We start from the raw sequence: 25,826 nt of genomic DNA on the forward strand, positions 1-25,826 counted from the left end.
GGGTGGGTGCAGGGAGGGGGGAAGCGCGGAAGCTTTGACGTTTCATTGCATTATTAGAAAAAGAAGACTATTCGTTGGACCGTTCTCGACTCTTAATCCTTATCTAAATTCAGTTTCTTTTGACGTTTTTAGAGAAAGAAGACGATTCGTTGTACCGTCCTCGACTCTTAATCCTTGTTTGAAACAAGTTCCCCTTCCTCCGCGCATAGCGCGGAAGCTCTGACGTTTCATTAGATTATTAATGAACGAAGACGATTCGTTGTACCATTCTCAGACGACTCTTAATCCTTGTCTGAATTCAGTTTCCCCACTCCTGCGCGAAGCGCGGAAGCTTTGACGTTTCATAAATTATTAGAGAAAGAAGACGATTCGTTGTACCGTTCTCGACTCTTAATCCTTTTTCTTCCTACGTCCTCTTCCTTTCTTCTTTTTTTTTTCTCTCTTTTTTGTTTTGGCCGGCGTTTTTTGGGGGGTGACCACCCCCACCGCCCCCCCCCCCCCCCCCTGGCTATGCGCCAGCATTCCATGAGGTTGGGGAAAAAAAAACATGAACATGTCCATGTCCATGTAACATTGGTATGAGATCTTATACTTACAGGAAGATGTCATTATCTGTTGATGATTTGTATGCAATGAATGAACATATAGTGCCCTGTCAGAATCTTTTCTGTTTCAGTTGCTTCTCTTCAAATATTTTCTAAATAACCATTTCTCTTTTCGCCAGCATTACATTGACATAACATTACATAAACTTTGGGATACAAATAACGATTCACCATGAAGCTCGAGTACCTTTTTACATAGTTGGCTATGCTTTTAATGCTAAACTGAATTTGAGCAAACATTGTTACAGTTGATAGGAGACATAATGTAGCTTCTCACTTCTGGTATGTCACAAAAATGCACCACACCCAATGGATTAACTGCATGGTATTAAAAGTACTACTTGAGGTTTTCAACCACAAGCCGGGTAAGCAATCGTTGTAGCGACAAGTTTATGAAACCTCAAAATTCCTTCCACCACACAGCACATGTATAGCTTTGAGTGAAGAACCCAATCTGCTCATAGTTTTTAAAACAATTTTTTGGGGGGGGAATAATTCTTTTTATAATGTACGATTTAAAAATGTGTACATTTGATTGTGTTGAAATTCAAAGGCAAATGTGAAACCATACACAACATCTCCTCAGTCATCATAAACATTCTCCTTAGGTATATTAAATATATGCACCCATTGTTCTGGTTTCTATAGATTATGAATATGCATTGCACACTGCAACTCAATTTGTATGTTCTCCAGGGCAGCGTTTCTCGAAACCGTCATAAGTACAAGTTCACCGACATCCCATTGACACGCGTGTATTAAGTTTAACACATGTTTCAATGGGATTGTGGTAAACTTTTAGTTATGACGGTTTCGAGAAATGCTACCCTGGCTGACTGTTATTTGATTCTGGACAAATGTCAGCTTCTGTTTTCATCACCGTATATTTCATGTACATTTGGGTATTTCAATTTGGAACCAGTTTGGTCTTTTCAATTGCTTAGAAGTATAGCATGAGCATACAAGTATTGTGGTAGACAGATGTGTAGATTGCCAAGTTTGAACAGAAACAAAATGTATAGTACATGTATGTACCTCCTTCCTTTTGTCTTGTTCTCCGTTTCTTTCCACTCTGTCTGTTGTTTTGTTTGTTTGTCTCTCCCTCCCTCCCTCCCTCCCTCCCTCCCTCCCTCCCTCCCTCCCTCCCTCCCTCCCTCCCTCCCTCCCTCCCTCCCTCCCTCCCTCCCTCCCTTCCTCCCTCCCTCCCTCCCTCCCTCCCTCCCTCCCTCCCTCCCTCCCTCCCTTTCTCAATGATAAACTAGGACACCATTAATTTTTTTTTTTTAACTTTTGATATTTCTTATTTAATGTCATCCTTTGTTAACTTTAATTATACTACCTTTTTTCAGTGATTAATAATCTTATTTCTGTTTTTTCTTTGCTTTTTATACAGAGGTTTGACCATCACTGTCCGTGGGTGAATAACTGTGTCGGGAGGAGAAACTACCGCTACTTCTTTCTCTTTCTGCTCTCGTTAACGATGCACATGGTGTCCGTCTTCGTACTCAGTCTAATCTACGTGCTGCAGGCCAAAGCTTCAATCTCAGACTACCAAAAAATTATTTCGTATCCTTTTCAGCAAAGAGAAAAAATTTGCCCAAGACAAGTTTACATAATAGTCTTGTACTAGTACCCTAAATGGTTAATATGATATGATTGTTATATATTCTATCATGACATAGATATATGTCATTACTTATTCCATGCCCATGGCACATGTTTACCATGACTAGTAGTGCTACATGTATGCATCACTATATGCATCACTATATGCATCATGTTTTTGTCAGTGGCACCACAGTCACACCAACAAGACCGACACCAGACCGACAAGAGACCAAACAAAATTATGCATTACCCTGAAGAAAGGGGCAAGGATTATTCGGTTTAGAGTCGGTTTGGAGGCGGTGTGAAGTGTGACTGAGGTATTACTTAACTACTTCTTGTTCCGCATTTCTCCCAATCCTCAAGGCTGTGAATTATGTACACCATTCAATGAATGAAGAGAAAAATATAATAAACATTCACATTCACTATTCAGGGGATAGTCAATTGTGGGCGTTGTACGAGAACCACAAGTATCGATGTAGACTGGGTGAGAATTTGCATTAGCATATTTTGCACATTATAATGCCAGTGGTTGTTTAATGTTGTGATTATCCCGGCATCCACACACATTTACTGACACGAGCCAGATACATTAGTGGTTTATCAAGCAGATAGACATCAATTCTCTGGTTATTTCAGCTCAGAAGAAACAGAGTTTTCATTCTATTTGCGGAGCACCACACAATACTTTTAAAAAAAGAATGGTTTATTGGAGTATAAACAACAGTTCCAACAAGAAAAAAGCATTCACATCAGCAGTCAAAAGACTGAATTAGTGAGAATTATCATACATTTATATTTGATGTATAATTCAATCATCCCATATATCAACTGTGCAGATGAATTGCGCAGCCAATAGACTCATGTATGGTTACAAAGCTGTACATATTCCATCTATCTTTCCCTTTTAATAGAATTAGTTCAAAAATGTTGATGACATCCATTTTACATTGTAATTAACAGAGATGAGGTGACTACAGATTAATTAGCTTTTTTTTTTGTCTATTTGTCCTTGCACCCTATGTGGGCTGCAAGCCTGCAAGAATTCAATGCATAAGGTCATGAAGTAATTAGCTGAATTTTTCAAATACCATTAACTTGAATTCACTCTCTATATTTATTTTTATTTTATTTTTTCATTTTGTTACTTAATTAGATATTTCCAACTTGTCCATCTCCTCTTTCAGTGTTTATCTATTTCTCTTATATCTTTATCTTCCTCTTTTTCTACCTTTTGTGGGATTTTTTTCCTCATTTTTTTTTTGTAGTGTTTCTTTGCCTAAAAATAGTAAGATTTTTTTTTTTTAATCTAATTTGCCCCTTTGACATTGATTTGTTTTGCAAGAAGTTACAAAAAAAGTTTTAAAGTTATAAAACAGTCCAATATCCTTTTTATTTTAAATCCACATGTTTTTCTCTATCTACTTGGTATTTGTATAGAAAATATGACCAGCCATTGGTCATTTCCAAAATAACTAAGTTGTCTTTTAAAATGTGAAGCCATTTTGCACTATTAATATTGTGTTCATATTAAACTGGACAGGTAGACAGACACATACATTGTACAAAGGTACTATACTTTGCATCTGGCCTTGGTTATAAAAGGCCTCATATTGTTCTAAACATACACACATTACATGCATCCGTCTATTAAAATCTAAACCTTTCTTAGAAATTAGTTCTTAGCCTCAGCATTGATGGTAAAGGAGACTGCAAATTAGACATCCATCTTCACTAAATCTTTAATTTGGCGAGTATGCCTTATTATCTTCAGTATACATGCTGCTTTCTTACTTTTATCTTCCCTTTTATTCTCCCTTGCTTTGGGTCGTGTGGTGAATGGTAAGGAAGAATGGCAATTTGGGGAATTTCCCCATGGACTAGGCAATGCCTCTTGATATGAAGATTTTTCTCCTGGAAAAGGGAATGCCTCTCAATGGGCATTTTGTGGTTCCGGGGAATATTAAGTGTTTGTTCTTGTTTTCTTGGTTGTATGTGGTGTTAAGAGAATTGAAGTATGATTACGTTTTCATGAAGATCGTTAGGTACCAGGGTTCGTACGGGTCAGGGAATTTCTGGAAAGTCAGGGAATTTAAAAATGTTTTTTCCAGAAGCAAAAAGTCAGGGAAAGTCCGGGAATTCGTCCATTTCTTCTGGAAAGTCAGAGAAAATCTTTTTTTCTCAAGATGTTTGTTAAATGGCATTTAATTTGTCCGGGGTTTTACCACAGAATATTCATAAAACAATAATTTAAATGTAAATAACTGTGCATCATGAGCCACTCGTGTTTTCTTAAGAACCCCTTTAAAAATCGTGTTGCTCTTTACTCGAATATCGCAACCCTGAATCGCATTTGATTCCACATTTGGCGTCCATTGTGCGAGCGCAAGCATACAGCCAGTTAGCAAGCCTAGCCTCGTGGTTGCTGCTTTCCCCAAGGTCCGCAATTAAGGCACACTTTTTTCCGTCAGCAAAATATCGAAAGTCGGGGTGCGCCTTATATAGTCAGGTACAGGATATTTGAGTCCTCAAATGCTACTTTTTGGTGGTTTTCAAAAATCTCTGTGTCTCAACATGAATTGCATAATGCAAATAAAGAATAGGATCTACTATTTGAAGTTAAACTACGTTCCTAATTTGAAAGGAAGAGAGTTTTTTTTCTTTCAGTCTCGATAAATTATGCCCTGTCACAAGGCACTTTGCCGGCCGAAGCTCTCCCGTGTCTTAAGCTCACTCACCTGTATGATGCAGCTCACTTACACAGGGGATAACGAATCATCACGCGAAAACTAGCTTGTCCACATTTCTGTTTGGACTCGGAGGAAACAAATTCTGTCATCTTTAGTATTAAAAACAACATTGTTACTGGGTCTAACTTAATTCACAAGCACTTCAACTGTGCCTCGTAATAAAATGAAAGTATTTTCGAACACTGTCACTGAAATAAGAGCTGATCTGATGTTAACAAAAAGACCAATGTTGGCTTTTTTTGGGGTGGCTTTTTGTTTAAACCAGATCAGATCGCGTCTTATTTCAGTGTTCGAAAAATACTTTCACTTTCATTATACGAGGCATAGTTGAAGGTGACACGACATTTGCTCCTGCGACAATTGCTCCGGGCTTTATTTCGTCTAAGATGTAGGGTTAGGGTTAGGGTTTCAATAGGGTTTTATGTTAGGTTTAGGGTTAGGTTTAGGGTAGGGTATAGTGTTGAATCCAGGGTTGAAGTTAGCCATTCGATTAGTGTATGAAATTTACAGCGGAGCAATTGTCGCCGGAGCAAATGTCATGGAATCTAGTTGAAGTGCTTGTGAACTAAGTTAGACCTAGGTCTAGTAACAATGTTGTTTTCAAACTAAAGATGACAGATTTTCTTTTTCCAGATTTTTTTTCAGATTTTTTTTTTTTTTTTTTTTTGGGGGGGGGGGGCTATCTTCGAAATAGGGGTGCGCCTTATAGTTTTGTGATTAGCTTCCAAGTATTGCGATGATGTATAGTAGTACGCTTTAAATTAGGACATGTTCATCATTGAAAATGGTCATGGAAATTTACATTATCCTGCTCTGGAAAGTCATGGAAAGTCATGGAATTTTAAAAATGTGTAAGTGTACGAACCCTGAAGTACATTCTTTGGTTTTCTTTGAGGCCTGTTGTTTACCTGTCACACTGATAATATATCTAGTGCTGCCTGTCTTTGCCTCTATATTCCTCTCCCCACTTCTACCCCCTTATTTCCTCTCTGTCTGTCTGTCTCTTTCTCTTTTTTCTCTCTTTCTCTCTCTCTCTCTCTCTCTCTCTCTTTCTTTTTTTCTCTCTCTTTTCTTCTTTCTTTCTGTTTCCCCTCTCTTCGTGTTTTCTTTCTCTTTGATCCCACTCTCTTCGTCCATAATTATCCTCTTGTGTACCTGCTTCCTCTTCTCCTGTCTCATGTATGATAGGAGACCTTCTTGTCATTCATCTCTCCATTGAAATATCAGTAGTTCATGGGGCTCAGGCAAGGGATCAGAAACCATGTGATAGATAGCTAGCTCGAAGTGAAGACACTCAACATCAATGTTATGATTTCTATTGATGCATAGTGAATGTGTTCCGGGTGTAACAACTTGGCATCCATTGTAGCTTGGGAGAAATGTTGTTGCAGACTGGTATCTCAACCCTAATGTATCCAGAATCATTTGAAAGGTCACAATGGGGTTCTGTTATTGGGTACGCTAGGTACATCACTATGCTTCTCTCTCTCTCTCTCTCTCTCTCTCTCTCTCTCTCTCCTCATGTCATGTCATTTTGTCTAGATATATATATGTGTTTGTCTGTCTGTCTGTCTAACTCTCTCTCTCTCTCTCTCGCTCTCTCTCTATCTGTTTTCCTCTCCCTCCACTCTCTGTCTCTCCCTCTCTCTTCCTCATTCCCTCCTTCCCAATTTTCGTCTCCATTCCTCATACTTTCCAACTTTCCATTTCTCTCTCCCTTTTCTGTCCCTCTCTTTCTTTCTTTTTTCCTCTTCCCTCTTCCCTTTCTCTATCCCACCCTCTTTTTCCCTCCCCCTAGCTCTCTGGCTTTCTGTCATTTGTTTTTAATATTAACTCTCGATACACATGTAAATCTCTTTATCTCCCCTTTAATATACTTTCACAAACTTTCTATATTTTTTATTTTACTGTTTCCCCCATTTTTTTCAGTCAATTTACGCTACCTTGTTCTGTATTATTTGAATCAAATTCTGTATCAAATTTTTACTGAAAATTATTTTGAAGTGCATTTTCTGTGCACTGACGTTGTGTGAAGGAAGTCTGATGCATTTGAGAAATGATGAACGAGCGAGAGTGGTTGCCGATAGATGCTCCCATGCTCCAAGGGCAACAAGTGTCTGGTGCTGATGGGTAATACTCATCATCATAGCTCAGCTTGGGTATCTTTCCCTGCATTTTGGGAAGCATTAAAAAGCTGAGTACATACATACACACAGCATTCTGTGTGTCATGTCATGTCTACATGTATGTCTGTGTCAATACATGTAGTAGAACATGAGTACAGCCATATTGCATGTGGTGATTGTACAGTCGTATGTGCGTTCATTCATGACTTATGAAAGGGTTTCATCTATATCTTCCTATGTATACATGATAATCTCACTTAGCTTTATTCTTGATATAGATTTACAAGAAAGAATTTGTCCTGTATCTATAGTCATGAAGATTTTTTTTTTAAATAGCAACATTTCTATTCTGCATTATAGGCCTATATACAGTACATGTATGTGTATATCCAGTTGTATATTGACTCTTTTTTTTTTAAACTTTTTTTATACTTGTATAGACTATAGGCATTCTCAATTATAAAGGAAAGATAGAAACTTTGCTAATAAAGTATTTTGTTAACTGTTGACAAATTGATAATGAGTAGATGCAAGATTAGCAGGGAGGATAAGGGCTCCTCTTTATATTTGTGACTTGGTTCATTTTTATTGTGAGATCGGAAGTTCTCTTTGACAATACATTTAGGCTACCAGAATTCATTTGTATTGCTATATGATAACTGTTTAGCTACACAATAAGTAATAATTGTTTGTACTTGTTTAACAAAACATCATATACATGTAGGGGAACACATGCTAGGACATCATTTTAGAGGAAAACTTGATAAAGAATATGGGTGCCACTCTTGTCTGAACGTTGTATGGTACGAAAACTGGCAAGGCTTACAATGAGCGCGTACTGATGATCGACCAGCTATCACATCAACTGAGCTCTTTAAAACTTTACATAATGTTTCTTTATACCCTTTTTCAAGCATGTACATGTATCCCCTTCTGCGATATAGTGGTTCTTTACGGCATATCTTTAAACAGAATTTCGTATAAATTTCCCCCGGTCTGATCAGGCGCTATGACAGTAGGTAGGGCTCAGGATATGAAGAGGATATGGGGGGAATTAGAGGAGCTTGGGTTTCAACTTGCCTATCATCTTGCAGGAATTTGAGTCACGTATGCCTCATAGTGTCTCAGCTCCCGTCACCAATGTCCGACGACAAGCGAGACGATTCCTTACCAGAAAGTAAGGAAATGGTCTGAGAGACTGGTAAATATAAAGGAGGGGATAGACAGTGGAGAGGGGGGGGGGAGGGGGTTGAGAGGAGAGGGAAAGGAGGGAGGAGAGAGAGAGAGATAGAGAAGGTCAGAGACAAGCGAAGAGAGCGAGAAGGAGGGAGAGTAGGTAGTCAAGTGATGGAGAAGGGGGACATGGGGGAGAGAGAGAGAGATATAGATAGACAGGTGAGACATGGCAGGGAAAGTGAGAGACCCCAACCCCCTGTGTGATTAACCTACAGTCTATATATAATTCTCAGACAAACATTTGGCAAGGGCAAGGATGATGTAGAGGGAGAGAGAGAGAGAGAGAGAGAGAGAGGAGAAGAGTGAAAGAGGGAGAGCACGAGCGCCCGTCCCCCTCCTCGATCATGAGAAGGATGCAAAGCTACATCCAATCAACCCCTTACAGAAGGGAACTTTACCTACTTGCAGTCCTCCAGCAAACTTAATCTATTCAGTTCCTCTTCCCCCAATAGATATAGACAGTTCCGCAGGAGAAGGGGAAAGTTTGTTAGTTTCTTTGTTTTACCTGACTGCTAAGAAAAACAAGTGTATGCTTGTAGGAAGCAACTAGGGGACTGATTGCTCAAAGTCCTCTCCAAGGGACTTGATAATGAGGATCAATGCCTTCCCAAAGGGCACCAGCACATCGACTTGGTTTCAAACCTGGTATCCTCCGGTTACGAGACTGCTCTACCACTGAGCCTTTGTAATGCTAATGAATTCTCAAAGTGTGATGTTCACATTTGCAACTTGATCAGTCTAGTTTTCCAACAAATACTTTTGGGTTCATACTCTTTCATACGTAGTGGAAGCTACTGGTTCATCCTTGTGGTGTTGGTTATTTTACCTGACTGCTAAGAAAGCATTGTAAAGCTTGTAAGTACGCAACCAGATGGCCGACGACTTTAGGTCGTCTCTGAGGGACCTGGTAATGAGGATTAATGCCTTACCAAAGGGCACTAGCGCATTGCCTTGGTTTTGATCCCGGGTCACCGGATTACGAGACCACTGCTCTACCGACTGAGCTATCGCGCCTCCTACTTGACAGGCATTACTAGATGGGGTTCAACAACTTCCACTTAAACTTTCCATTGGTAAATTTTGAAATTTAGGTGTTTGTTGGCAAGTCATAAATCTACAATGATTGATATATTTATATATTATTCATTCATTTATTCATTCATTGCTTGATTGATGGATAGAGTTTTAGATTTGTTACTATTTGTCAGCAAATTTGGTCTTCCCACCTCTTATACAATGTATTTAGCAACACCCCTGTCTGCAGCATACGGTATCTGCTCTGTTCTTTTGATGGAGAGAGAAAGAGATGAGGATCTTCCAAAGGGGGTTACGCCTTGGCAGTTGAAGCACGTCCGACCTTTCCGCTGTGCATATTCCCCTGTAGGCTTAGCTGCCCTGCATAGGGACCCCTCTAACCTCGCTGCAAAATAATACATCTGATTGATTCTCACTTGTCTTGTTTTTCAAGAATTAATCTGGACAGTAAGCTTCAATCACAGCATCCACTATTCTACACTCCAAGGCACCTTATTCATGTCATGGGAGATGTGCTATAAACACTATTAATATTGTTACTATATATAAAATTGAATAAAATGGGGGGGGGGATTTTTAGATATTTTTTTGTAGGTATTTATATTGTACTAGATGTTTTGCATATATTGACAAATAAATATTGGTAATTGTATTACAAGTCACACACAACAAATCTTTGTAGGAGAGGGGGACTATACCTACAACCCGATAACAAAACATCCCTCATTGCCCCTATACAAATTTCAGTACGCTAACACGCGAGCTCGTCAGCGTGCTCGCCCACGAGTTCGTCGACGAACTCGCAGACGAACTCGCCAGCGAGCTCGTTTCGTTCCAAATATGCAAATTAGCTACGAGCATGCATGCGAGCTCGTTGGCGAGCTCGTTGGCGTGCTCCAAATATGCAGCTCATCACTGGCCGATAAGCTCGTTGGCGAGCTCGTTGGCGTGCTCGTTGGCGAGTTCATACGAGCTCGTACGAGTTCGTCGACAAGCTCGTCAACGAGTTCGTACGAGTTCGTCAACGAGTTCGTCAACGAGTTCGTACGAGTTCGTCGACAAGCTCGTCAACGAGTTCGTCGACAATCTTGTGGAGAAAAAAATGGCTGCGAGCTTAATGGCGTGCTCAACAGCATGTTGGCATTAGGGACTTTTAGATTTGCGTGGACTGAAACCTGTGACGTCCATTGAAGGCAGTGCATAAAAAGGACGTCGACCGTAGCAATCCACATTGTCTTCGTGCAAATCTAAAAGTCCCTATTGAGAACTAATTTGTGTCTACATATAGAGGTGAACTTGATGATCCTGTTGAGCTATTGGTATGCATATATATTTATCTAACTTATCAACCTTCCAATATCCTGTTAACATCTGCAGGCTGGCTGTGCAGGGACAATTCAGTTGGCAAGCTGGTGAAGAATACAGTGATCCTCTTTAGAATAAGGGAAAGTTAAAAGCTCATTACTTCTGGGATATCAATCAATGAAAACACTAATATATCAAAGTACAGAAAGAAAAGATATAACATAAAATATAACTTAAAACAAGTATCTTTTTATTAGAGTCAATACAAACCCTGTAAAATACATGTTACCTGTATGCAGTGTTCACAACTTCACACAACGATATGAATGAATCAATGATTTCCAAATTATATAATTACATTGTATAATGAAATTAAATATGTGAGTAATTACACTGTATAATACTCTGCCTTTGAAGAAATATTATTATCCATTTTGGTAATTATTCCATCATTCTAATCACTCATAATATTACAAAGATCCAAATTAATAAAGCGGTATTCATACAATAACTATATAGCATCCCCCTTCTTGTCAGTGTATTCACCAACCCAGGGTACCAAGTAATGATACATGTACATATACTATAGGATCTCTAGAACAATCCCTTCTTTATATCCGCTAGCAAACTAGTTTTCAGTATTCAGACAAAATGCATTAATGTGCTCTCATGTTGCCTAAATGATAGGGTTTGTCAGTCAAGATACAGGAATATTTACATGAATATAACCTTATCACATAGATTATATCTAATGTTACTTTAATGAAGTGAATATACTATGTGCTATATAGATAGAGAAACAAACTTCCCAATATATGAAAAGATATCTCACTAGAAAGAGAATAAATACTTTATCTCATTAATCATTACTCTACACTTCTCTTTCATAAATGTATAAGAGAGGAAGGCCTAACTGTTGGCCTATAAATACACAAGTAGAACATTTAGTTATAAGGTGTGAGGAATTAGTTTTTCTCTTACCTAAAACAAAGGAGCTGCAATACCATTCAAAACCCATGTCTGCTCTCTACAAAAGCAAGATGGAGAAAGACTTGCCCAAAGTGGCCTATAACTATTAACACATCAATTCATTCTTATCAGGAATGCTACCAGTGGTAATTCCACAAGAGAGAGTAAACAAGAAAGTGAGAGTGGGGAAAAGAGAGGAATAGGGATTTGTGTCTTAGCAGTGGGGAATCCTATGTACATAAGGAGAGAGCAAGTTAGAAACAGGGAGTTGACCTCGAATCAAGGTCTGGGTGTGTGCTCTTATGTAATACCTGATAGTGACATTTCAAGGTGTTAAATATATGATACAGTCAGAATAAATGGCAACCCCCCCCCCCCCCCCCTTCCCAATCTGGTATGCTGCAAATAAATGTTTCAAAGTTTCAAAAGAATTTAATTAAATTTACAAGTAATTTGACAGGTTACTTCAGCATGAAAAAGCTATTGTTTCAATTTCAACACAAATTTTCTGAACTTTCAATGTAATTGCATATACAATTTACGTTCTAACAAAGAGGCTCAAAAATGTATCAAAATAATAAAGTATGCATTTGTTTACCTTAATTATTTCAGGTGAGAGATATCTTCAGATCAATATTTTTTATTTTAAAAAAAATTACATAAAAAGGATGCTGATGGAGACAAGAAACTAGGAAGTAGGAACTCATTTTCCTTGGCCCAAGACATTTTAAAAATACATGTACATATATTAATAGAATAAATAAAAGAAATTGGCCAGGGAATAATTTTCCTGGTATCGCATCGCAATTTGCTATGCATTTTTGCATGACTGCTATACAAAATATCTTTTGTGTAGCAGTTTTCTTCCATAGAAATGTACAGAATTTAATTTGAAATATTTATCCATCGGCTGAAATTGCTAATCAAAAAATTTGAGGAAAATTATTCCCTGTTGGCATCCTGAAGGGAACTTCAAAATACATATACATGTATACTGTGTGAGTCAAAAAAAAGTTTACAACTAGAAAAATGCTAATTATTCTAAAAATCATCTATGAACAGTAAATTATTATACATCTTATGAAAGAGTGTTTTATTCCAAATCGTTTGGTATCACTTTTGTGTGGTATGTGTTCACGCTTGGATGAACAGGAGGCATTGTTTGTGAAAGTGCAAAAATTGACTTGCGCCAAAGTGATGCCTACAGTATGTATTATGTTGGGATCAGCGGAGTGAGAGAATGAATTGAATGTATCAAATGAAATGCATTGCATATGTTTTTTGCAGAAGCAAAGTCACAAGCAAACACACGAACAATGTTCGTTGATATTTTATATTCAATTTTTGATATGTGTGGCATGATTAATTTTGTTTGGGATGTTATGTTGATCTGTAATGACTGAAATAATACCCATATCGCAATTGTTTTATTCAAACATCACATTAGCAACTTTGGCGCAAGTCGATTTTTGCACTCTCGCATACAATGCCTCCTCTTCATCCAAACATACCACACAAAAATGATACTAAATGATTCAAGATAAAACACTCTTTCATAGAATGTAAAATAATTTACTGTTCACAGATAATTTTTAAAATGATTAGCAATTTTCTAGGTGTAAATTTTTTTGGGACTCACACTGTATACCTAACTGTTTTCCTGGGAGCTGTTTAACCTCAGTTTAACCCCGAGCTCACCACGAACTCCACCTTTTACCCACGAGCTCGCCACGAGCTCCCCCTTTTACCCACGAGCTCCCCACGAGCTCCCGAGTTTACCCCCGAGCTCGCCACGAGCTCCCCAGTTTAACCCCGAGCTCGCCACGAACTCCCCCTTTTACCCACGAGCTCCCCACGAGCTCCCGAGTTTACCCCTGAGCTCGCCACGAGCTCCCCAGTTTAACCCCGAGCTCGCCACGAACTCCCCCTTTTACCCACGAGCTCGCCACGAGCTCCCCAGTTTACCCCCGAGCTCGCCCACGAGCTCCCAAGTTTACGCCCGAGCTCGCCACGAGCTCCCCCTTTTACCCACGAGCTCGCCACGAGCTCCCCCTTTTACCAACGAGCTCGCCATGAGCTCCCTCTTTTATCCACGAGCTCGCCATGAGCTCCCCAGTTTACCCGCGAGTTCGCCACGAGCTCGTGGCGAACTCGTGCACGAGCTCGCCAAGATTTTGTAAGATCGTTACAAGCGTCCTGGGAGCGTGTTACGAGCTTAAAGCCTAAAAAACGATCTTATTAAGCTTACCACGAGCATAATACGAGTTCGTGACGAACTTAAATTTGTATAGGGGTGATACCCAAGTCATGCCAGCTGACCATCACCAGGCCAAATAGATCAAACCAAAAATTACATCACGCCGAATCGTCTAGACATTATCAATTTTTAATCAAGTTTGGAGTAGGTTTGGTCTTTTGTATAAGGATGGTTCATTGGAGTGTTATGAGGAGATATGCTAATGATGGAGACTAGGTTGTTTGGATAAGAGGTAGACTCCCTGACGTCATGCACTGGAGGGGTGTCTATACAAATCAGCTCAGGGTATTCCCCCGATAAGGCTGTCATCTGTGATCACGACCGATCAAAGCATGCAAGATGGGAGCATTCTTCTTCTTTTTTAAGAGTATCAAGTCTGTCTTGATGCTTCTATAATTTAAGCAGTTGTTTGACCTTTGCACTTCTAAGTTTTTTTTGATAAATATGCAAATAGTGGAAGCCATCGCAGGAGCGGAGATTTGTTCTCATGAAGTTTCTCTTGTTTTTTCAATTACCGTAATTAACGTTGTATAAACCGCCCTCGTGTATTAACCGCACCCCTATTTTTCACCCTTAAAACGACTTAAAAAACAGTAGAGGACCTAGGATTGAACCTTGTGGTACGCCGTGTAATAGAAGAAAAATTGGAGGAATTTTTATTATCAACTACATATTGAAATCTATCAGAAAGATTACTTTCAAACCAAGATGACAGACAAAATTTGAGTGTTGTTCTAGTTTCCGAGTGGTGAGTCAACACACCGATTACTGAGCTGGGAGACATTGCCAGGCATAGCGCCAGGTGGAGGGGAATAAATCGAAACTGTATTTTTTTTTTCATTTATTTTTTTTTTTTAATTTAAAAAAAAAAAAATTTTGTGAACCGTGTATACACCGCACCCCTGACTTTGAATTTTTTTCGGCGGCAAAAAGGTGCGGTTAATACACCTTTAATTAAGGTAAAGGAAAATCAGTCAGATTTCACCAACTTTCTATTTGGATGATTTGATGCCTGAATTAATTTTTACTCACTTCCAATAGGGGATTTGTTAAAAGTTTATATTGTAAACAAAATAAAAATGATTACCATTTCATACTTTTCGTCCAATTTGAAATATTTGTTACATTCTTTGATAGATGTGAAGAAGGCATATGTACAGGTATTATTTATTCCACTAAAAACACATTTATGGTGAAATGATTTGAAAGAAACATAGAACATTTTAGCTGAATAGTTTAAATTGAACAAACAAAGGCAATAAAGTGACTCAATACATATTATTACATGGCAATAAATGAATGGTGCACTATACTATACAATGAAACAATTAAACCCCCATTGGAATAAATCGGCCATACAGTGTTTCCTTGTCAAACTGTCATACATATGGATAATAGCAGATTTAAGGATGATCTTGTTTGATATTCAGAGGATTTGTTGGGAAGTCCACAGTAATGCCCCTTTAGGAAACAACGGACTATTGTATTAACCCTGCCACTCCCATAGGCGGAGGTTCCATGAGTATAGTCAGTGGCTACTGTGGACTAACGATTTGTAGAGGGTTAATGCCTGTAATCTCTAAAGAGGAACATGAATAATGTCGGATTTGATGCCAAAATGCAGGGATCATTTCCATTGCCCTATACTATTGTAAGTGTCTGTGAGATGTTTTTTCTTGTTCAGTGAATGGTGGACAACGTACATGTACGTACGGGGGGAAACCTCAATAACACATTGTCCTGGCAATGAGAAAGTACCACTTTAAGACAGTAGTTCAACAGTACCACGGTTCCACCCTGAATAGTATTCTGGGAAATTTTACTTTACAAATTTTTGTAGTACACTGCACATTTTGTAGTTGAAATTGTACAGAGTCACTGTGAAACACAGACTGGTTGCCAACTGATTCATGAAATGGCAGAAAATTTCATTTTCAATGTCAAGGTTATCGAGTCGACACAGTGATTTGTGTTTTTCGAAATCAGACCAAATAAAATACATGTATTTTGTACTTGAACAAAGCGTTTAAAAAAACAAAGTAAACAAAATAATTGTAATTAATGATTAATTAATAATTATACATCATGTGAATATACAGTAGTGCTGTAGCCTGAAAACTTTTCATTTTCCCCCACCCACCCCCTGCACAAATAATAGAATAGAAATAGAAGAAAAATACAGTGTACACTTAACTTTATTGTGCTAAATGTCTGTTGTATGATAGTTACACTGAAATTTTTGGAAGTATCAGGTGTTTTCATTTCCTGCTAGTGGTCAGTCACCTTTAATTTTTACACAATGATCACAATAGATACAATCAGTGTAATCTAGTCAGCCTGTATTTAAAAAATTTAGGAAACTTCAATCATTTGTTTCTATATAACAATGAATATTTTTTGTTTAAATCATGTAAGAAAATAGTAAGGAAACACAGTTGCCTAGAAATAAATAACATGTTGAGATACTCAGGAATGAATAATTTTAGATTTGCAATGTAGTATCTCTTTACAATTTTATCTTTTTCTTTCTTTAAGATTATACCTAATCTGAACACCTACAGTGTAGTTACTTTTTATTGTTTCAAAATAGTTATGGATTGTCATATATAGGCCAATTGTTTCAGTGTAATTTTTTTTCGGAAGCATTAGATGTCAGTATTTCCTGTTGTTTTTATGCCTCCGCCACCGAAGGTGGTGCCGGAGGCATCATGTTTTCGGGTCGTCCGTCCGTACGTCCGTACGTCCGTCCGTCCGTACGTCCGTACGTCCGTCCGTACGTCCGTCCGTCCGTCCCGTTTGACCGTTATCACAATATCTCAAGAACCATTTAAGATTTAAACTTAAGACTCGGGAATAATATTTATCACCATAGGAAGACGATCTGATTAGATTTTGGAGTACGTAGGTCAAAGGTCACAGGTCACAGAGGTCAACTTATGAAATTCCTTGTATTGAGTTTGTTAGCGCGATATCTCAAGAACCATTTGAGATTTAAACTTCAAACTTGAGGATAGTATGTATCACCATAGGAAGACGATCTGATTAGATTTTGGAGCACGTATGTCAAAGGTCAAGGGTCACAGAGGTCAACTTATGAAATTCCATACATTGAGATTGTTATCATGATATCTCAAGAACCACTGGAGATTTAAACTTCAAACTTAGTGATAGTGTGTATCACTATAGGAAAACAATCTGATTAGATTTTGGAGCACGTATGTCAAAGGTCAAGGGTCACAGAGGTCAACTTATGAAATTCCATACATTGAGATTGTTATCATGATATCTCAAGAACCACTGGAGATTTAAACTTCAAACTTAGTGATAGTGCGTATCACCATAGGAAAACAATCTGATTAGATTTTGGAGCACGTAGGTCAAAGGTCAAGGGTCACAGAGCTCATTATGTATGCAAAAACAGCTTGTGATCGCGTTATCTGAACAACCGATTGATGGATTCCTGCCAAACTTTGGTCATGTATGTATCTTGCAGAGCTGATGAACTGATTAGATTTTGGGGTCACGAGGACAAAGGTCAAAGGTCACAGGGCTCATTATGTATGCAAAAACAGCTTGTGATCGCGTTATCTGAAGAACCGATCGATGGATTCCTGCCAAACTTTGGTCATGTATGTATCTTGCAAAGCCAATGAACTGATTAGATTTTGGGGTCACGAGGTCAAAGGTCACAGCGCACATTGTGTATGCAAAAACAGCTCGTGATCGCCTTATCTCAAGAACCGATTGATGGATTCCTGCCAAACTTAGGTCATGTATGTTACTTGCAGAGCTGATGAACTGTTAAGATTTTGGGGTCATGAGGTAAAGGTCAAGGTCATGCGGCTCATTATGTATGCAAAAATAGCTTGTGATCGTATTATCATTAGAACAGATTGATGGATTCCTGCCAAACTTAGATCATTTATGTATCTTGCAGAGCCAATGAATGGTTCATAAGATCAAAGGTCATTGGCTCATTATGTATGCAAAAATAGCTTGTGGACGCATTCTCATTAGAACTGACAGATGGATTACTATTTAACTCAGGAAATCTTGCAGAGCCAATGAACTGAGTAGATTTTAGGGTCATGAGGTCAAAGATCAAAGGGTCATATATGTATATGAGAAATTGCTTGTAATCACGATATTCTGAGAACATGTTAATGGATTACAATTGAACTTGAATTTGAAAAATTTCTTCCGTTTCGGTTTGTAAAATTGCTCTATGACGGAGGCATCATTTTCGACTGCGCGCAGTCGAATTCCATCTAGTTTATCATGTCTAGATCTCTCTAATGGAATGACAACAACATTGAAAAACAATTATGCCATTTCACACTAACCTAGAGACCTTTCCACTCGGTTGAGTTTATAAAGAGAACGAACTGCAACTTCATCGTCATGAATGAGAATCCATGTTGTCATAAGCCTATGGTGTCAGTAGGCCTGTCCTCATCAGCTTGAGTTTGCCAAATAACCTGCTATTTCAACTATCCTGATCGCAAATTAACCACTTAATTTGCGTCTTCATCAGCCTGCATTTGTAATTAGCGGGATATTTGGTCGAGAAAATATCCAGAGAAATCTTGGTCTTGTTACCAAAATATCCTGCTATTTAGGAACAAGCGGGCTAAGTTGCGACCGTCCGAGCTAGTTTGTGATGAGCGTATCGCTCTGGTGAAGATGCAATTTTGAGCTTCAGGATAATATCCTGAGTCTGAAAATAGCTGGTCATTTGGCAAACTAGAGCTGATGAATACAGGCCTAGTAATGTTTAGACTTGTACTAGGCTTTCCCTCTCCAGTGACTCATCCATTCTGGTTTTGCCTTCCATACGTGCAGTATGTAAGCCCCTGTGTGACCTAATGTCATATTACCTTGTGTATCCAATGCTACGATTAATTTGGAAATGCGTGACAGAAAGATTTTCCCTTTAATAATGAAGGAATGATGTGCTCCGTGTAAGTTTGTAAGAGGAATGCTTATTTTGCATCAGTACCCAAAAGCTGACCCTCAATCTTAGAGTTGTCAGGGACATTATGTTTGGGTACCTCAACAAATTGTGGTAATGGAGCCAAGTATTTTTATACCTTAGTATGGCAATGGCTGTTGGCCATACAAACATTATTCTTGAAGGCCTACACTTTGAATTCAAGTGTAGTTTATGTTATTCTGGGTCATATGTATACACCGTGCTTAGTAACTGATAGTGATTTGGGTTTATGGCTCTAAATGACATAGCCACTTTTGTTACCTCTCTCCAAAAAAGGAAAGTGTGTATACAATGTCGAACCTATCTAGAAAGGTCACTTTCGATTATGTTCTAGGGATCACAAGGTTTATGGACAGTAACGTATTTAGACAATAGAGAGGCTTATATTTTTGAGCGGAAGCTATTCAAAATGTGTAATGTTTTTGTCTATTTGCAGCATGTGAGAATAGTCTGATTGTATAAGAGATATACAAATGTTTTTGTTTGTTTTTACATGTATTCCCTCTCCCTTTCTCCCTTTTCATTTATATACACAGCCACATGTAGCTCTGTGATAAAGATCATAGGCCCATTTACTTACACAGCCCAAACACTTTTTTGAAAAATCATCAATTTTTTGGGCTACCACTTACACTACTGGAAGAAAAAAAACATCATACTGATTTCATTGTAGTTAGTGTGCAGGCGCCACTCAGAAGCGAGGAGAGTCACAAGAGCAAAAATCTGTATCTTTAATTAGCGAAGTTTGCATTAACACTGCAAAAACCTGTAAAACATGGCTTTTTCTATAACGATTATTTCTGGCAAAACACTGGAATGTGAGAAAATTCGCTGATTTTAAGTTGCAGCGTAAATGCAGCTCATGAGTGAGTATTCAACACTCAGAAAAATAAAGGTGTGTATTTCGGTGCAGCTAGATAAATGTATCATTTGAGACCACAAATGAGGGTTGGGTTACAGCAATGAAAAGTGACACCTCTGTCAATCATACTGAACAGAATCAGTAATAGTAATCTTTCCATCAGTAATTGGATTAGACGATATTCGTGACAGAATGAAGCAAATTTTGCAGTTGGACCTGTAAAGAGGATATCTCTGGTTGTCGTTGACTTCTGTGTAATTCAGTTTTGTTTGGTAGGATGTACTAAGTCTTACTCATGCCTGCTGTGTTACTAGTTCAATTGCGAGGCAATTAGACCTGCCGCTTGTAGTGTTGCTCCAACTCATAGCAAGTGTCATTTAGGCAGTTTCCTGTGATGTCATATTTTGATTACCGGCTTCACCCTACTTTCCAAATTTTTTGTTTAAGTGCAGAGCTTTCAGTAATATATTTGTACACCAATGCTGAAATAGCATGATAGACTGTCGACATCTCTAAGGAGTTTAGAAAATTTGTGATAATTTTTTAGGAAAGACCCCTTCAATTTTTAGACAATTATCTTTTGAATGCAGCAAGGTGGTACATGTATGCACTCACGGGCTCATCTTGACAAAGACGTAGAGTTATGGTTGGGATTAAGTTTTGGGTAAAGGTTAGGGTTAGTTCAATTCATGTTGAAGATTTATGTATCTTTTGTAGACTCAGTAATTTTGGAATAACGAAAACCATCAACCATCTTCATATTAATGTAAGTACGATAATTTCATGGCAGTAGTGAATTTCTCATCATAGTATTCAACCATTCTTGCAAAATTCACATCCCTTCTGTGATTGTAAAATTCAAATTCTTCCGTTCATGAAGCGCATATCACCCAAGTGACCCGACATGTTATTCAGTCATGTAATGAATATGGGACTGACAAAATGTTGACACATTTCTAATTTTGGTTTCCTACTCAATCCTCATAATTATGCAACATGAAACTTCACGCACGTAATGTTTGTAGGATAACCTACTTGCTGTATATAACTTCAATTAGCAGCCTACGTGTGTACACACTACAGTGCCGATTTAAATCCATTGAATGATATTATCGTCATACTGTGCCCACATCTAACTGTAAATTGTAGAAGGGTAATGCATACATGAATGCGTCACTCTGTGTTGATTTTCAACTACTCAATTACCTTTTGACTAAGCGATCGTGACCTACATGTATGCACAGTTTTCCAATAAGTCACCAGAATTTCTTTTCTTTTCGTGATATTTTTCTTTTTTTGTACTTTTGATATTTATAATTCCAAGCTTTCCAGTGATTTAATTAACCATTACTCCATTAAAAATCCCATCTTGTTAAACTAAGAGCAGTCTATAAAATATGTATTCTGAAAAATCACCCCCCCCCCCCTCCCCCGCCCTTGCTTTGTACTGTGTTGGACTTGTGTCTTGTTGGTGGTTTTGAGACATAACTCCTATCCTCTTGGTTCCTCATACAGATGTGTATTCCTTTGCCATTGATTTTCACTGTTGCAATACATGTGCTCGAGGGCAAGCCGTTCTGCATTTTAATACGATCATCGTCTGCTGACTAATTTTGAATGCAATCCTCCAAATGTCGTCACTTAGTGACTTCATGAGCGCTGTCTAAGCCCGTAAGCCTAGACGATGTACTTGGACAAGTTTATTTCTTCACTCTGACTTCATCGCTGTATATAGAGAGAGAGAGAGAGACCAGCGTGTATTCTTCTTCACGTATTTGTACATAAAGCATTAAAGATGAAGTTGAGTTCTGGTCATGCGATTGCATTGTGAAAGAAACGGTGTGGAACCGACCAGAAAAGGTTGATCATCTAGCATATAAGAGTTTGTGTGTATTGCAAGGTTCTGGAATCATCAAAATGATAAGAAATGTGGCCAAGTCTTGGTAAAGTTACAAACACTTGCACAGAAAGATGTATATGGGACTACACGAACACGTGGCGTAAAAAGCCGCCCCCCCCCCCCCCCCGATTTTTACGATGTTACATGCATATTTAGAATATGAAGGCATTTGAAGAGCCATGCTTTTCAGGGAACATGTCTTAACAATTTATTTTTCACCTCTTCCCAGAACTCAACCTTCTCTTTAACTTAACTTTGCAAATTGAAAATGTAAACATATGCTATTACTATCTCTTTTTTTTCTCTCTTCTTTTTACTTCAATTTGCAAAAGTTTGAATGAATCTTGGTATATCATCCTCATTCATCCATCATATCACAAAACAATTACTTGTAGCAAAGAAACAGCTCTTTAAGAATACTTATCATCTCTTTCATTTTCAAATTATTGCTGTTCATGCCCATATTTTTTATGTATAATCCATTTGTATTTATTTCATTCCATTTAATGGTATCATGGCAATATGTAAATGTATCAGTCATTTAAATGACATGTTTCAAATACAGTTCCTGCACAATTTTTGTAGAGTATCAAATACTTATCATGCTCTACATATCTATGTTCCAGCGGTAGCTCCAGGCTTGATTTTGTCTACAGTCTTGGGTAGGGTTATGGTTGCAATTAGATTTTAGGTTAGTGTTAGGGTCAGAGAGTACATATTTGGTTCAGAGTTGAAGTTGAGCATTCGGATCGTGTAGGTTATTGAACTTGGAGCAATAATTGCCTTGGCATATGTCGTACAACCTACTTATCAAGAAGTGTTAAAGCCATACTGTACTAGAGGCACTACATCAAAAACCCCTCTAGCGCCATCTCAGGTCAGCTGTAGCAGTTTGGTCCCGTAACTCGCTGCTTCCCTAGATGCACTGATGGTTCTCTCATCAAGTGCTCTGTTTGCGAAGTGGAAATTAGGTATTGGGTGACACACTGTTGGCAAGTTGACCATGAGATGGCGCTGTGCAATAAACTACGCTAGAGCAGAAAGTTCATCAGTTCATTATCGCTTTAAATTGTATGGAATATGTTTTTTTTAAAGATTTTAACATCCATGTTGGTGGAGGTAAATGCTCAGTTCATATTAACTCATCCATTGCTTGTTTTCATCCTAACAAACTGTGTGCAAACATGACTTAACTCATACCCTCAGTGTTGTCATCATGTGTATAGTAGGAATCACCTTCCTGCCTGTGTTTGGTCTAACAGGCTTCCACGTCTCGCTCTCCTCCAGAGGAAGAACCACTTACGAGCAGGTACCATGGCAACTAAACAACCCCGCCCTGCCCCACCCTGCACCCTCCCCCCTCATCCGTTGATGTATTAAGATCTGCCAATTTTCATGCTTTATTTGCACTTGTCTCCTGTTGATTGCAATGCAAAATTCATGTGTTTTATGGAGCTGTGAAGATGTTCTCTAAAATTCAGTGCTCTCAGTCACCATTTTTTGAAAGTTGTTTAGATTTGTGTTTATTCATCTTTTTCATCATTTGTTATGACAAAGATTAAGCTACACATGCCATCTACAGTTGTATGCATCCCACCTCATGCTGATCTGTGAATTATTTATTTGCAATTTCTTCTTATGAGAACAGAGGGCAATCTTCGTAGTGATCATTCTTTCCCTTGTTTGCAATTAGCCTGTAGATACTTTTGATGTTGTCAGTGTCATTTTATTGAATGATCTATTTTGCTATTGTTGCAAGATGACTTAGTTAGATCCCTATTACTGCCACTACCTGACATTATAATAAGTACCACATTGTTATCCTCATCATCACCATCACCATCACCACCTTCAACACCATCCCAACCACCACCACCACCACCCACCACCACCACCACCACCACCACCACCCACCACCACCACCATATCTCCACTATTTTCTTCTTCTTCTCAATCATTACCCGTACTTCAATTCTGTATCCAAAGTACATTGGAGCACCAGATTTTGTTTTTTCTCCCAGGAGCTTTGAAATAGCCTCCATTACCCTCTAAGCAGCCCCTGTATTTATACATGTTTTTCATCGCCAAAAAGAGGGGCTCCAGAAGAGATTTATTACCATAATCATCTTTGTAATATCAAGCTTCATACCTTCATATCCATACCATTCCTCCCCCAACATTATCATCTCGGTCAGATGTCACATCAACATCAGCATCCTCATCCTAATCTCAATCAATGGCACCTTTATCATCTAGGTTATCATTTTATCAATATCGTACCGGTAATCTTCAACATCAACACCATCCACCATCACCACCATTACTGCCACCATCTCAGCAATATCAATACCATTATCATCATCATCATCTATCATCGTCATCATCATCATCATCATCATCATCATCATCATCATCATCATCAATATCATCATAATCACCATCATTATCATTATTATTATTATCATCATTATCCTCACCATCATCATCATAATCACCATCATTATCATCAACATCATAATCACCATCATTATCATCATCATGATAACCACCACCATCATCATCATCATCATCATCAACATCATCATCTTCAAATTCATGTCGCTGACACCAATATTCTCATCAACTTCTCCATTCATAATTGCTTCACTCCACCATTAATTTCTGAGTCGGCTCATCTCATCAACATAAAAAATCCCCTCGTTCACTATCTCTGCCATTATCATTATCTCATCAACCTCGAGATCCGCATCCCCATCACCATAACTACATGCACTTTCACTATCATCAGCAATGTCCTCTTTCTCTCAACGGCACTATCACATACTACTCCTTAATAAGTAAGGGTAAATAACACAGGAAGTCGGCACATCACTTTTGCATGAAGCCAGCCGACAAATTTGCAAAGACAGTAACCCGACGAGAGCTGTATTTCCTTTCATTGTCGGCAACATTGGAAATGAACCTACTCAATTCTTTGTAGCTCTTTCCCCAGTTATTGACTGTCTCATCCTCAAGTTTCTTTTATTTCTTTACAATTGTCACTTTATAATGTGTAAGTAGTGCTCAATGGAATATCAGTGACAAATGCCTTCTTCTGTTTGATATGATTTCTTGAATGTTCTTCTCTTCTGTTCAGTCTGGTAACAACATTACATGTACATTGTGAAAATACTTTTTGTAATCATTGTTCTTATTTTCTTCTTTTTTTCTTCTTTCTATTTGATGAATTTGTTCATCTTTATATGAAATCCTACAGATTTTCCATGTGTAATTGATGTATGGAAATTTAGAGAATTGCTTCTCAATGAACAAATACCATTCTGCATGTTTGTGTTCGTCTTCAATTTATTCAATTTTATCATATTTTTTTCACGAAAACAATTCTGCAAATCTGCACCCAAGTGATAAATGTCTGTGGCATTTAAATGAAGCTTATAATGTCGTTGTTTTGTTGTAAGAAAAACAGTATGATTCCTTGACCTGCTACCCACCAATGTGCCCACCATGTCAATCTATCAGTATTGTAGTGATGAGCGTAGATGCCTTGTGCTTCATACCAGTAATAGTGCTTACCGTGTTCCATATGTCCCTCATCTGTAAGGGCCGCACCACCAACGAGCAGGTAAGTTCAATCCTTTCCCCAGCAGCAAGCACGCAGGATCAGGGAAGTCATGATTTCCTTGTATTTTTGTTGCACTTATCCAGCCTTTCCCTTTCGGTGCCTTTTCTTTACCCTTTATACAGGGTGGAAGTTTTCTACAGCTGCATGACGAAACTGTGAACACCCCTTTCCCATCTTTCTCTATCTTCTATTTCTGTCGTTTATCCCTTATTTTATCTCCTGACCTTCCTTGTCCCCTTTTTTTTTCTTTTGTATTTAATCAGATTCTATTTCTTTCCATTTTCTATTCCACTATGATTACTTCCTTCCCATTTGACCTTTTTTTCCATTTTTTCCTCGAAAATGTGATTGTTTTACTTTCTCATCTACCTCTCTGACGTGTATTCTTTGCACCCTTTCCTGTTGTCTCTGTGTGCTTAATTAGGGTTGACACTTTTTGTAGCATCTGTAGGAATTTCAAGGTTTTCCCCCACTTTTTTAAAAGCTATTTTTGTTCACTTTTGTATTCTGAATAAGAGGACACCTCTTATTTGGCACACACGCACACACTGCACAAAA

The 25,826-nt window shown here is 38.3% G+C and overlaps 1 protein-coding gene across 2 annotated transcripts in view; it reads left to right on the forward strand.

The window, feature by feature from the left end:
* Positions 1-25,826, forward strand: part of LOC586843 (palmitoyltransferase ZDHHC5) — a 56,885-nt gene that overhangs the window by 20,838 nt on the left and 10,221 nt on the right. For both annotated transcript variants that reach the window (XM_030991495.1, XM_030991496.1), the window contains exons 4-5: positions 1,999-2,171; positions 25,166-25,268. In XM_030991495.1, the coding sequence (XP_030847355.1) occupies positions 1,999-2,171; positions 25,166-25,268 (276 nt within the window). The remainder of the gene's footprint in view (positions 1-1,998; positions 2,172-25,165; positions 25,269-25,826) is intronic.

Source organism: Strongylocentrotus purpuratus, unplaced genomic scaffold, assembly GCF_000002235.5.
Source record: "Strongylocentrotus purpuratus isolate Spur 01 unplaced genomic scaffold, Spur_5.0 spur5_scaffold_2, whole genome shotgun sequence".
NCBI classification, from domain to species: Eukaryota; Metazoa; Echinodermata; class Echinoidea; order Camarodonta; family Strongylocentrotidae; genus Strongylocentrotus; species Strongylocentrotus purpuratus.